At 38.5% G+C, this 12,851-nt stretch overlaps 1 protein-coding gene across 2 annotated transcripts in view; it reads left to right on the forward strand.

Annotated features, from left to right (window-relative positions):
• The first annotated feature begins 227 nt into the window (after window positions 1-227).
• nlgn4xa (neuroligin 4 X-linked a) overlaps window positions 228-12,851 on the forward strand; it is a 38,923-nt gene continuing 26,299 nt past the window's right edge. The window contains exons 1-3 of one of the 2 annotated variants that reach the window (XM_077605441.1): window positions 228-565; window positions 5,695-6,353; window positions 9,207-9,263. In XM_077605441.1, coding sequence (XP_077461567.1) covers window positions 5,909-6,353; window positions 9,207-9,263 — 502 coding nt within the window. In that variant the 5' untranslated portion in view covers window positions 228-565; window positions 5,695-5,908. The remainder of the gene's footprint in view (window positions 566-5,694; window positions 6,354-9,206; window positions 9,264-12,851) is intronic. The other variant, XM_077605449.1, reaches the window with a different exon arrangement.

Below are 12,851 nucleotides of genomic sequence, written 5' to 3' on the forward strand. Positions count from 1 at the left end.
AAAAGAGAGGAGAGAGAGACAGAGAGAGAGAGAAAGAGAGGAGAGAGAGACAGAGAGCAAAAGAGAGGAGAGAGAGACAGAGAAAGAGAGAGAGCGAAAGAGAGGCGAGAGAGAGAGAGAGGCGCGAGAGAGAGAGAGAGAGAGAGAGAGAGAGAGAGAGAGAGAGAGAGAGAGAGAGAGAGAGAGAGAGAGAGAGAGAGAGAGAGAGAGAAAGAGAGAGAGCAAAAGAGAGGAGAGAGAGAGACAGAGAGCGATAGAGAGGAGAGAGCGAGACGAATCAGTCTCTTGCTTTCTTTATCGCTAATCTTGTCCCACCAATGCACTGCCTGGTGCCACTGTTGGCTCCATCACTTTCCAGTGCCACTGCAGTGACTCATGAAACATCATCTCCAAACATAATTACGCACGTATCTTCTAAAATCAAGCAGCAGACCACCGGATTTTCCAAGAGTTGCGCTCCATCGAATGCGCGCTTTCTCACTTTGGATTCCGACAGCACCGATGTAGTGGACCTGGATTCAAATGCATGTCTGTCTGGACCTGCACAAGCCAGTTAAAAGCTGAGGTAAGGATATTTTTGCTATGGCTGAAAATGAAAATGCGGGGTGTCATTTTGGTGCGGGTCCCTTCATTTTCCATGCCATCCCCCAACCACCCCCCAACCCCCTTCCTTTTTTTATTTTATTTTTTACACGTGTCAACATTATTTATTTTCATCTCATGATCATTTGAGAGGCTTCGCAATCGGCGATCGCAAGAGTTTTCTCGAGGGGACTTTGGTGCCAACTCAGTTGCGTTTGAGTTCTATTTTGGTCGAGATGCGAACGGCGCATCTGCCCAATGATTGAATGACAGCGCAGCGGAGGAGACACATCACGTGGGCGAGTACATTTATTGTTTGGACGTCTCAATGTGCGTCAATTTCATTTTAAACAGCCCCAGCGCAACAGCCAGTTCACTTTTGGGGGGGGAGGGGTGGGGGTGGGATGGAGAAACAGGTTTTATGAGCACCCCCTCCCTCGAGTGTGTGATCTGAATGCAGGCTGGCATCCCATTGCACGCACCCTCTTTGCCGAGCAACCACAAGATGGTGGTGTGTGAGAGGAGGGGGTGATTTTTTTTTTTTTTGGGAGTAGGGGACGTATGGTCCCTCTCCTCTGTAGGTTTGATGCCGCACCCCTACAAAATGGGCTGACGTTTTGAGTTTAAAAAAAAAATTATAAACTGTTGCCTTGCACTACTTCAAAAATAAAAACATGTATTTATTTACTAAATGAACTTCCATTCTGCTGTATATATGTATTTTGTGTTGGACCTGTCACACTAAAAAGCAAATCCTACATCAACACAGGCAGGAATAGACAGATGTCCAAGTGAAATGACTGTCAACGATTGCTGCATCTCTGGAGCTAGGGGCGGGGCCTTGCTCAAGGGCACCTCGACAGTCGCAGGGTAGCATCGCTCCAACCACTCGGAGAATTTTTCCAATTTTCATTTCGGCTGCAGCGGGGCTGAAAGTGTTAGCTTCCAATTTCACAGCTCGTCCTTCCAGATGAGCTGGACTGCTGCAAGTGACATCATCTCATGAACGGACTCCTGCGGCTGTTCTGGTCACATGGGGGAGATTTCCAAAAGCCCCAGAACATATGCACAGTATGGCAGGATATGTCGAATTGGACACAGAAAATGTGTTGTTTGGCACATGAAATACTCATTTCCAACCACATAATAGAAGGTATAATTCCCAATATCTACCGGGGTCAGCAAATGGAGCGCACCTAGGACGGACTTTTCAGAATGTCTTCATCGCTCATTCCCAACCTATAAGACTGTTTTGGGCCTTGATGAATTTCTTTCTTCCACTATGTTTGCATTTCATATCAAGGGATTCTTTTATGCAAACATGCAAATGGGAGTACAGAACAATTCATCAACCTCAAAGCTGGCTGTGTGTGATATCTTTTTGTAGTATTAGTCTCAGCCTAATCCCTAAATTTCTTCTTGCATTCTATTTTTTTTATGGAGCTGTCTAGAGGGTCGCAATGGCTGCTTCATCGTCACAAATGCAAATGTGATTTTTAATGTAAAAATGGGGTAACCACTAAATATTATTCTGTGTGCGTTTTTTATGTGGTATTGTACTTAGTTTTTGCCCATAATTGAAAATTGTGCTATGTTGTTCTCTGCATGTCATGGCGTAAAACAGTATTTTAAAGTTTGTTGTTACACATGACTTGATTGATTTTAAACGAAAATGGACTTTGTTCTGAAATGTTTTTTTATGCTTTAATGGCCTGTCATAGGCTTTCAAGGTTACATGGCTGTTAATGGTTTTTTTTGGTCTATGCTCTACTTAGACTCAATGTATTTGAAAAGAGAACACAAAAACAAAAACAAAAACACTTTATCCATTCTTGGTGCATCTATCCATCCATTTGTGATGGTCGTACTAGGTTTTGTGTTTTTTTTCCTCTCCAACAAGAAAACTGCTCTTTGTGGTGCATGCTGGTTGAATGTTTTTAGTCACAACAAATACAACCTCATTACAAAGACCTGAACCAGAGATTATTGAAAAAAAATGTTTAAAAATTTAATGAGTATAATGTAATTATCTTATGGATTTTCCTGGTCTTGCTAAGCAAGAGTAACCACTGTCACGGTCAGTCTTATTTGTTTGTCTGTCAGTCTATCTGTAATGAAAACAGCACAAATTAAAGATGCATACATGCAAATAGGACAACCTTAGCCAAATCAATTAGGTGTCATTTAAGAAGCGATTTGTTTGAATCTTTTCATCGGATGAATAAAGCGCACATGGCATGGATTCAGACAAACATTTGAGAGCATGCATTGGTTGCAGCAACTTGTGATAATACTAACTCGTAAGCAAATAGCTAGCACAAACCAAAGCCAATTTCTCTGAAGCTTTGACAAAGAAATACTCGCGGGAAAATAATCCATGGCAACACTTATTTGTCCAGCAGAAAACAACACTTTCTTGGCTTCGTATTGCTTAGTCAGGAACAAGAAGTGTTGCAAACACCAGCTGCTCTTAATATTTTAAGAGAAAAGAAAGAGAATTCAGTTGAGTGCATTTTCAGAGTCACCAATTGTCATGATAAAGATATCAAGGCAACCAAGGAGTTTTGGGGTAACCCTTTCAATTCTATGCACCTGCAACACCATCTGTTCAAATTTGATACTTGTGTCAGGGGTTTGATTGTATGTTATTTAACAGGAAATGAATACTCCAACTACAATTTGCAGAGGATTAAAAAATCCCTTAAATATTGCTGGATTGTTTGTCATCATGCATTGCTTCACCATTACTGTCCAAATATCCAATCCTTTAAATGTTATATGGCAATCACATGCTCACCAAAAGCCTGCCTGTGGCTTTCATCATTTCTCTTTGTTTTAACATTTAGCTTGACATTAAACTTCAAGAGACTATGCATGTATATCAGAAAAAAAATTCAGTATATATGAATAATTGTTCGGGGCTGTAGTTTGAAGTGTCAGTAACATATTCCTGATAAGACCTGGTGAGCCTCAAGCTGGATCATGTTATGATTGAAATGCAAATGACAAGGCACTCGTTCATTGGTATTCATAAGACTTAACTGTTATAATCAGTAAGTGAGAACAATGTACACCATTCTCATCCAAGAAGAGGGGCACATTCAGCCTCCTCACTTGCCATAAAATGACAATTTATCATTATCTACCATATTAGCACAAATACTGTTCAATTTGTTGGTTCCATGAAACAACATGACACGCTTTTACCGTGTTTGAAGATTTAGCAACAAATACACGTGAAAAAATATCTTGCCGTTGATCATTTTTCCCTTTTAATGTTTTTCTTACTGTGTGAGGCGCCTGCACATCTTGCTATATTCTTCCTCTGCATAACAGTTAATGTCCTTATGTAATCGCGCGCATCAGCTGCAAGTGATGGAAAACTTGTCGCCTTACTGAAATGTCTCGAGGAGAAAAATTTTCTGTTTTAAATACACGAAAGGGAAGAAACTGCACTCTAATTACCACTAATCTAACCAAGGAGCTCACGTTGTTGGGTCTTGTTCTTCAAATGTTTTTAACCATAAGCACACTATGTTTGGATACACAACTTTAAACAGCGACACATTCATGAACTCAGTACTAATGAGCAACATGGCATTGTTTGTTTCCCTGGTCATTCACGTTAACATTTTGACTTGATTCAGCATTGTGGTAATGCACTACTCAGGTTGTGACAATCGACAGCAACAAAAGTCCCTCATTAGAAAAGTTAGTTCAATGCGGCTTTTACATGACATGACCATAAATCATTTTGAGGCTGCAACAGAATAGTCAACAGACTGACTACTACTTTACAAGAAAAGTATAAATTTAATACTGAGTGAATACATTGCCTACAACAAATCGGGAGACCGACAAATTCCATGTAAGATTCAGGACAATCTCAAGACATTCCATTTCATCACGATGAGTTAAAGCACAGCCCCCGATGACGCCGTGGCTTTGTTCTTGCCTGCAGACATCTTTAAATTGCACTGGGAGGCTTTCAGTAGTGAAGCGCTTTGTCTGCCCATTAATGGTCTGCAGGCTTTTAGTTGACAAAAAAAAAGAAAGAAAAGAAAAACCAAGTACCCCGGATGATTTAACCCACACCCGCATGCTCAGTGTGTCCTGCACAGACTGACCAAGCATCTGTCAAAAATAGACCAGCTGCATATTTTTAGAGCAGAGGGAGAGGGCTTCTGGGATTCTGTGCTAAGGCATCGTGCCACTTCTTGGGGAATCAAAATAATTATTTAGATTGGACATGGTCAGCTCTGGTGAACGATCTGATGTCAGATGCAGAATGACTGATCCAGCTTAATGGCTCTATTTACCCTGAGTTCTGTCTCAGGCTGAAATCTGATTCAGATCACGTTGGAAGTTGCCAGCTTGTCTTTAAATGAAGTTGGATTTTAAGAAGGATGTCTCGCCAATGTCCTGAACTAACCTTGAACACCCAGGTGGCTTTATCAAAATACATCTGTCGTATACGTTTATGCTCGTGTTCAGGGATTGTTACTTCCTTTATTTCAATAAGAATAATTTATTTACCTCTCATAAATATACGTGTTAGTTGGTTAAATGTCTTTGGTTCCCTTAAGTACGCATGACATTCTTTACTAAGGAGTCTTTCACATCTCTTTGGCGATATTCCTCGTAGAATTATTTTAGTCCAGTAAAACATGGTTTCCAACCATGAACAACCTTTCATTGTTTTTAGTCTCAATGTTCCCTGCAGTCGGCTGACAACCATTTCAGGCTGTCTCCCACTTACTACCCATAGTTGGCTGGGATAGGCTCCAGCACCCCTATGACCCTTGTGAGGTTAAGTGGTACAGAAAATGAATTCATTTATTTTTAAACCACCGAGAATCCGCCAAGTGCATGTCAGCTTGAGGTTACAAAACAATAGCAGAACACAGTTACAAATGGGATTTACGTAAACTTGGGTTATCTTTGTGCGATATTTAGATTTGTTTGATGTTCAAATTAATTTAAGTGGGAAAAAAACCTCAGAAATATGGGATTTGGCATGGGCAAAAGTCATTTTTCAATTTAACACATGCTTTTTTTGCAAGAATTGTCCATGGTTAAAACTAAAACTGACATTTCCTCCTCCTATTTCAGCCTCCCATCAAGCTGGAGCAGTGACATCTTCTTCGCTTTCTGGGATCTTAGGACCTGACCGACGCGGGATGGGAATTTCTGAGCAAACTACTTAATTTTGTCAGGAAACTGTTTCTGTGCTTTTAGCCTGAAGGAGGGAAGAAGACAAAGGGACGGCAGGGAACCCAAGGCTGGGGTTAAACCACTAAAGACTTTGGCTTTACATAGAAGGAGCATGTTTGCTTGTAGAGGCCCTTCATGGATTTGTTCCATCATGGCTTTCCTGCTGATCTGGACTGGATTCATGTCCAACTTTGCAGTCACGATCCAAAGTCAACAGTACCCTGTGGTCACCACAAACTATGGAAAGTTGCGGGGCGTGAAAGTCACGTTACCTAACGAGATCCTGGGACCGGTGGAACAGTATTTGGGGATCCCATATGCTTTGGCCCCAACAGGGGAGCGGAGGTTTCAGGCGCCAGAGCCCCCAATGTCCTGGCCTGGCATCCGGAATGCCACCCACTTTGCTCCCGTTTGCCCTCAATTTTTGGAAGATCGCTTCCTACACAATGATATGCTCCCTGTGTGGTTCACGGCCAACTTGGATACATTGGTAACCTATGTGCAAGAACAGAGTGAAGATTGCCTTTATCTAAACGTCTATGTTCCCACTGAGGATGGTAGGTCAAACATCTTTTGGCTGGTCTTTTAACACTTGAATTTACTTAACTGTGGGAAATTGGTGTGTCTTTGGTCTGCATTACACAAGATTGATCAACGATAGAGCCCTGAAGTTTTGAATATCTTAATGGATTTAACTTAATATTTTCTTGGAAATCAGTAGAAGACTCAATTGTTGAAGCAATGTCCCAGGAAGCAAATTGCTGGAAAAACTGAGTGCTTATAAGGACATAAGAAAGGCAAAGTTGCCCATCTGTCTACCCATTTTAATGAATTCTGTACTGCTTTGAGATGAGGTTCAAAGGTTTATACTAGACTAATTTCCCAACCTACCCACAAGCAGCTACACAATTGCTGCGTTGCTAGGCACTTTGCCTGTTAACTAATACTCATCACTCTTATATGAATAACTGAGCCACCTTTGTAGCTGCAGGGGTCATCTTTTAACCTTGTGGGAACAGAAGTTGAGAAGCTGGCAGTTTTCATAAAGAAGGAAGCCTTTTTTCTTTGAGATATTGAACAGCTTAATGGTGAGCTATAATTTTGTAGGATGGTTTTGTATTATTGTGTCAAGAAAGTGTCAGGGAGCTAGTCAAGGAATATTTTTAAGATCAGCTGTGATTGACAGACTGGGTTCATACCAATGTACAGTAAGTGCTTCCTTCATCGCCCATCATATTTTATTTCCTCCCCCCCACAACCTGCGATTTGGCCTCTTATAGTAGCCTGTCAGTCAAGGACCCGGACGGGAATTCATATTTGACACATCGAGTGGATTGACAGATTAAGTGACATGCATTGTTCATTGAAGTGGAGATTTGACACTGAAGTCCATTTTACAGACAGTGCCAGTGACCATGCTGCGAGTCAAAGTAAAAAATAATAATAAAAAAATAAGAAATGCCAGTGTGACTACACCTGTTGATTATTTAAAATATTTGAAGCCCCCTCCACATCCCCATAAAAACAACAACAAAGCTTTCAAATTGAAGTACCTGCTAAATAAAGTTGTGAGGTTAATTAACATACTAAATGAAACAATAAATAAATAATATAAAATAATGCAAAAGTAACACCAGAATTCATACAATTAAATACAATTTTACGTATGATGCAAATTTGTGATGATAGAAAACACCCTTGAGAATTCTTTACTCTTGTAAGTAAGATATAATTCATAGTTATAGAATTAATAACTGTTGACTCCTGCTTAGTCGACCTAGACTTCCTTTTTGCCCCTTTCAATTTAAATGGGGACAACCTTCGCATTACCACCCGCAGCTATTTTCATTATTTAGAGAACCTCTAATGTCACACCGTGTACCCTCATGGGCGAAATCAGTTATGAAATTATTAAAAGACTTGGTAAAAATGATACAGTATGTGCTCCTATGATTGAGTATACTAGAAAATATTCTGCCAGGCTTCCTCTACTTAAAGTCTGCAAGGCTCTATCACCTCTACAATCAGGGGTGATAAGTGCTACAGAAAATGGAGAGGTCGATGTTGAGGAAATAAAGAAGTTTTTGCGCAATTTTGCGCAAGTCTACCACTTCACGCACAGGATCAGGTTACAGCAGTGGTCTTTATTTAATCAAGAAATGCCCCTGAACCACAAAAAATAAATCTGCTCGTGAGTAAATGGCCACTTTGTGTGTGATATTGCTGTTATGCATTTTACTTTTAAGAAAATTATCATTTAAGAAATTAGGTAATTTTATAGGGTGTAACATTGCTGGGCTCAATTTTGCGTGTAAATTCTCGACTCATGGCAACTACACTACCAGTGATTAAATTGTACTTACTTTTAATGAATTACATTCCACAGTTTTTTTAATAGCCATCATATTCTATAGTCTACAAAGCAAGGCTCCTGAAATCATGACTTGAATGTCATTGGGAGCTGAAAGAATCCTACCAAAAATGTTCCAGTTGCAAATGTGAAGTGAGTGAAAAGGGTTTCAAAATGAGTACATGTGAATATGATGCGCGTCACAGGTTTAATTATAATTACATTGTTTGTGCTGAACCATAAGATAAGCACAAATATACTATAAGTTGAAAAGACTGATGCAACTAAAGGAAGCAGAAGAAATGGAATTTGTTTTTTTCCAGATTTATAAAGGACCTCATTTTAATATTTTACTCCTAGTAACATTGGTAGAATGCTGCCTTATTTGCTCGTTACATAAGAACAATCAACTCTGTGGCGCAGTGCGCAGTTACGACAGTTGTAACCTTTAAATATTGGAGAACTCACAAAAGAATGGCGATTTAAAAAAAAAATATTTTAGTTTAACTTTTAAAAAAATGAGCCGCACATGGAAACAAATGGTTAGCAAGTCCACCTCACAGTTCTGAGATCAGTTCAATCCCCAGTGGGTTCCAAACTTCCTGCGTGGAGTTTGCATGTTCTCCCCGTGCCTGCGTGGGTAGTGTCCGGGTACTCGGTTTCCTCCCACATCCCAAAAACATGCTGGTTAAAGACTTTAAATTGCCCCTAAGTATGGGTGTAGGGTGAATGGTTGTTTGTCTCAGTATACCTTGCGATGAGCTGATAGCCAATTCAGGGAATGCTCCACCTACTGCCCATAGTTGCCTGGGATAGGCTCCAGAACCCCCATGACCCATGTGAGGGTAAGCCGCTCGCAAAATGAATGACTGAATTTAACAAATATAAGGAAAAACAAGTTTTATTTGCAGTTGACTAGTCACGGTAAACTGGAACACACTGTGTTTGATGTGTCACCCCACTAATTTTATTCAAATAACATCACAGTTCTGTGAATCATAGACTTCTTGCATTTTTATTTTTATTTTTTTATTTCTTATATGTTTTTCCTCAACACTAGGAGTGAACTATCACAGAAAAGGTGCAGATTTCAACAGTAATGATGGTGGTGATCAAGGTATTTTTCCAATTATTTTTGCCCCCCAAAATAAAAGCCTAACTTCATTGCATGGCAGAAAAACCCTTACTACTGAATCTTTATAATATCAACTTTAAGAAAAACGAGTTTCAATTCAACACACCTGATGTCCTTTTGCTGAATATAATATGGACTAAAAACTCTTCTGCATGTTATCTTGCATCCTCAGATGAAAAAAAATCCTAATTTTCACCTGCATGATAATAACCAAAATTACAGAGTTGTTTTTCCTGATTTGTTGGGGGAACAATAGGAAGCGTTTTCATTAAAAGGTCATTTTCTTCTGCTAGGAGATGTGCAAGTTCCCTGAAAAAGCGCTGACATTTTAGAAAATCATTTTATTACGGGCAGTTGTTCATTTTTTTTTCTAGATCATAATAATTAATCTTTTTTTATGTAGACCTGAAAAGACAGTCTTGACTGCACATTCTTCTGCACGGGGTGGCACTAGCAAAATGGTTTTGTAAGCTTTGTGTCAAATGAAAGCCTATATCTTTAAAGCGCTGTAGTATACTAGACACCCACTTGACCTTGGTTTATTATTTTATTTCAAACCATTTATCCATAGTAACCCATCTTCAAATCCTATTCCCTGGAGCCCACATTTCAGGCAACACAAATTAAACAAAAGCATTTCATCGAACCATCACGAAATATGGGTTCTCCTCATTAACTCTAATTTAAATAATTGGATTAAATCAATTATCACTACTTTTCCTGGAAAAATTGAAGCAATTAATTCTCATTTTTTCATAAACGAACAAATAGGCTATGGAATATATTTTAAGCAGGGGTTTGAAACAGAATTTATCAGGGGGCGTATTCTATGATGAAAAGGTTTGAAACCTTTAAAACAAAAAGTTATCCAGACTAAGTAATATGAAATAATAACATTACTTAATAATATATGATGACATGAATGGTTCTTCAGAATAAGAATAAGAGGAGTGATTGTGTCATCTCCTTCCTCTCTGGTGTCTCCACGGCCTTTCTACTTGAGTAATGATATCTTATATTGTAATTTTTGTACACTTCTTTTTTCTCTTTGCATATGAAATACTTGCATGGGTTATAGGTTATATTAATAAATTAAATGGTGGGTGGATGAGAGGTCTATCTTGAATTTATCTTGGGCTTGTTTCTTTCTTTCTTGGTAGATAAGAAAACCTTGTCTTTTGAAAATCATTTATTGGTTGTCAAGGTATAGAATTTTTTACGTTAAGCACAGGTAGCACTGAAACACATGCCAACTGAGAATTTTTATTTTTTAAATTTTAATTTTTTATGACAAGGTATCAGGAATGGTAAGAAAATAGGAAGTATGAGGAGAAGAAACAATATTGTTTACGTCCAGGGAGCCAATCTTCTCTAAAAGGCCTGGCAACAAACATATGTGGACAGTTACCGACTATATAAATAAGTCACACTCTTTTTCATAGTTTGGCTTCTATCTCTGACCACCAACACCCTGTCTTGTTGTTTATTTATGTTATAGTTATATGAAAAACATTTATGTCATCAGGTGCCCATTCAGCCTGTTGTTTTTCATTACGATTGTATTCTCTATTACAATTGTTACCAAATTGTAGGTTTGATCTTGGTTTCTAATGACATCACAAATTGCCTTCCAAATCATACAACTTGTATTCAGTTGGCACTTCTAGTACAAAAATACTTCATTTATATATAGATCAATATGGACCAATAGAGTAGGCACAAATCATTTAATTTTATACCTTTTTGCCTGTGGTATTTGGGGTATTTACAGAACTAGGCAAAATGCAGCTCTCATTATACTGACTTTTTGGCTTAACCCCCTCAGGGGTCGCCAAAGCAAAATCATAAACACATTAATCCACAAAGGGTCTATCTTTGGTCAGATTTTTAGCTTACATGCATTAAATAGACAACCTCTTTAATAGCCAAGATCCATTTATGAATGGTGGGTTACACCCAAGGCCCATTTAGCGGTGCGTATTTTATAGCTTGTCAGTGGGAGAAGAACAAAATCAGCATAAATAGAAATGTCTTACTTATTGAAATACTCATGCACCTGACACAGTCTGGGCATAATGTTGATGTTATAGCCTGCAGCCTGTCATCAGATGAGGGATTTAGGGCAATAAATTTAGTCTACGTCTAAAGAGAGGGGGGAAAAAATGAGTGGTGCGTGTCAGTGATTATACAATCATGTCACACAGAACGACAACAAATACTTTATATTGTGATTATATTGGAAAATCCTTGTGATCCTTCATAAATCAAAAGGCTTTGCAACAGTAGATTATTGTTGAAGGAAAAAAAAAGAAATCTGGGTGAAAAAAAGGAAAAAAAAAAATCAACAAAATTTAAAGTGTACTGATGAATGTTTTCAACAGATTCACAAGCAAGTGAAATGTATTTAAACCCCCAAATCAGAAAAAAAGATCCAAAAAGGGAATCCCAGCTAAATATGTTTTAGAAAACAATAAACACAAAAAAACAATAAAACAGCGCAATAACCAATGGAACGGTCCGTCCAAAAGGACACTGCATGAAAACACTAATGCAAAACTCCATTCACAAAAATAAGAAGCCTGGCTGGAAAATACCCTCTTTTTATGAAGTAAAACAGAAGTTAAGGGGAAAAATAAGTCCTTCAAAAATTACCAGTTGCATAAAATGATTTGGGTGGCCAAATCTGGCCCGAGGCATCCGAGTTTGACACCTGTTCATTAGGTGATTTCCAGTAAAGTAATTAATTCAAAAACATGAGCCATATGGACCCAATCAACTTTGTTGAGAAAGCAGACAGCCTTGTGATCTTTCATTCTATTTGATCTATTGCCATAAACAGAGGCTGCAGTGTTAGTCTAATTTACAGGACAATTGCATTTTTCGACTGACCTAAAAGTGAAGTCAAAGTGAACCTCTAAGAATTCTCCTCATCATTTCCCTTTCCCACCAAGAGCGGGTTACATAAAACTGGAACAGTTAAACCAGCAGTAAGCCCATCCTCAAACAACCAAAGTGGGCCCTCTGAAGGGAAAAGCTTGAAAGAAATTATATACAATAAGCACTTTTACAATTAGACATTCAGGGAGACAATTCCGAGACAATTTAAAAATAGTATCAAAACAATTGAATGCAATAGACTGGAAAAAAAAAATCACAATAAAAATCTTGTGTTATGGGCTGCTAAATGATCGTTGTAAAACAAGTCTGGTTTAAAAACGAAAAAAGTGCTGTTCCTTCCTAACATCTGTTCCTTGAGCCAGTGAGGATACTCTGCTGGATTTCTGCTGTATCATAGCTTGCTGACTTTTATTTTATTTTTTTAGTATTTGACTCAAGGAAAGAATAGATGATCTCAGGAAGTGATCTCGATGTGCGAAAATTGCCTTTTCTTGTTTAGCGACATGTCGAAATGCATGGTACATTAATGGACACTATAATATATTATGTATATTCGTTTATATATAGGCTCCAGCAGCAGATGGTATATAGAACATATAGAAATCGTTTAGAGTTTCTTTAATAAATTGTAATTTGGATTGTGTATTATGCAATCTAATTACAGCTAAAGTC

The sequence above is a fragment of the Stigmatopora argus genome, chromosome 1 (genome assembly GCF_051989625.1).
Source record: "Stigmatopora argus isolate UIUO_Sarg chromosome 1, RoL_Sarg_1.0, whole genome shotgun sequence".
Lineage (NCBI taxonomy): Eukaryota > Metazoa > Chordata > Actinopteri > Syngnathiformes > Syngnathidae > Stigmatopora > Stigmatopora argus.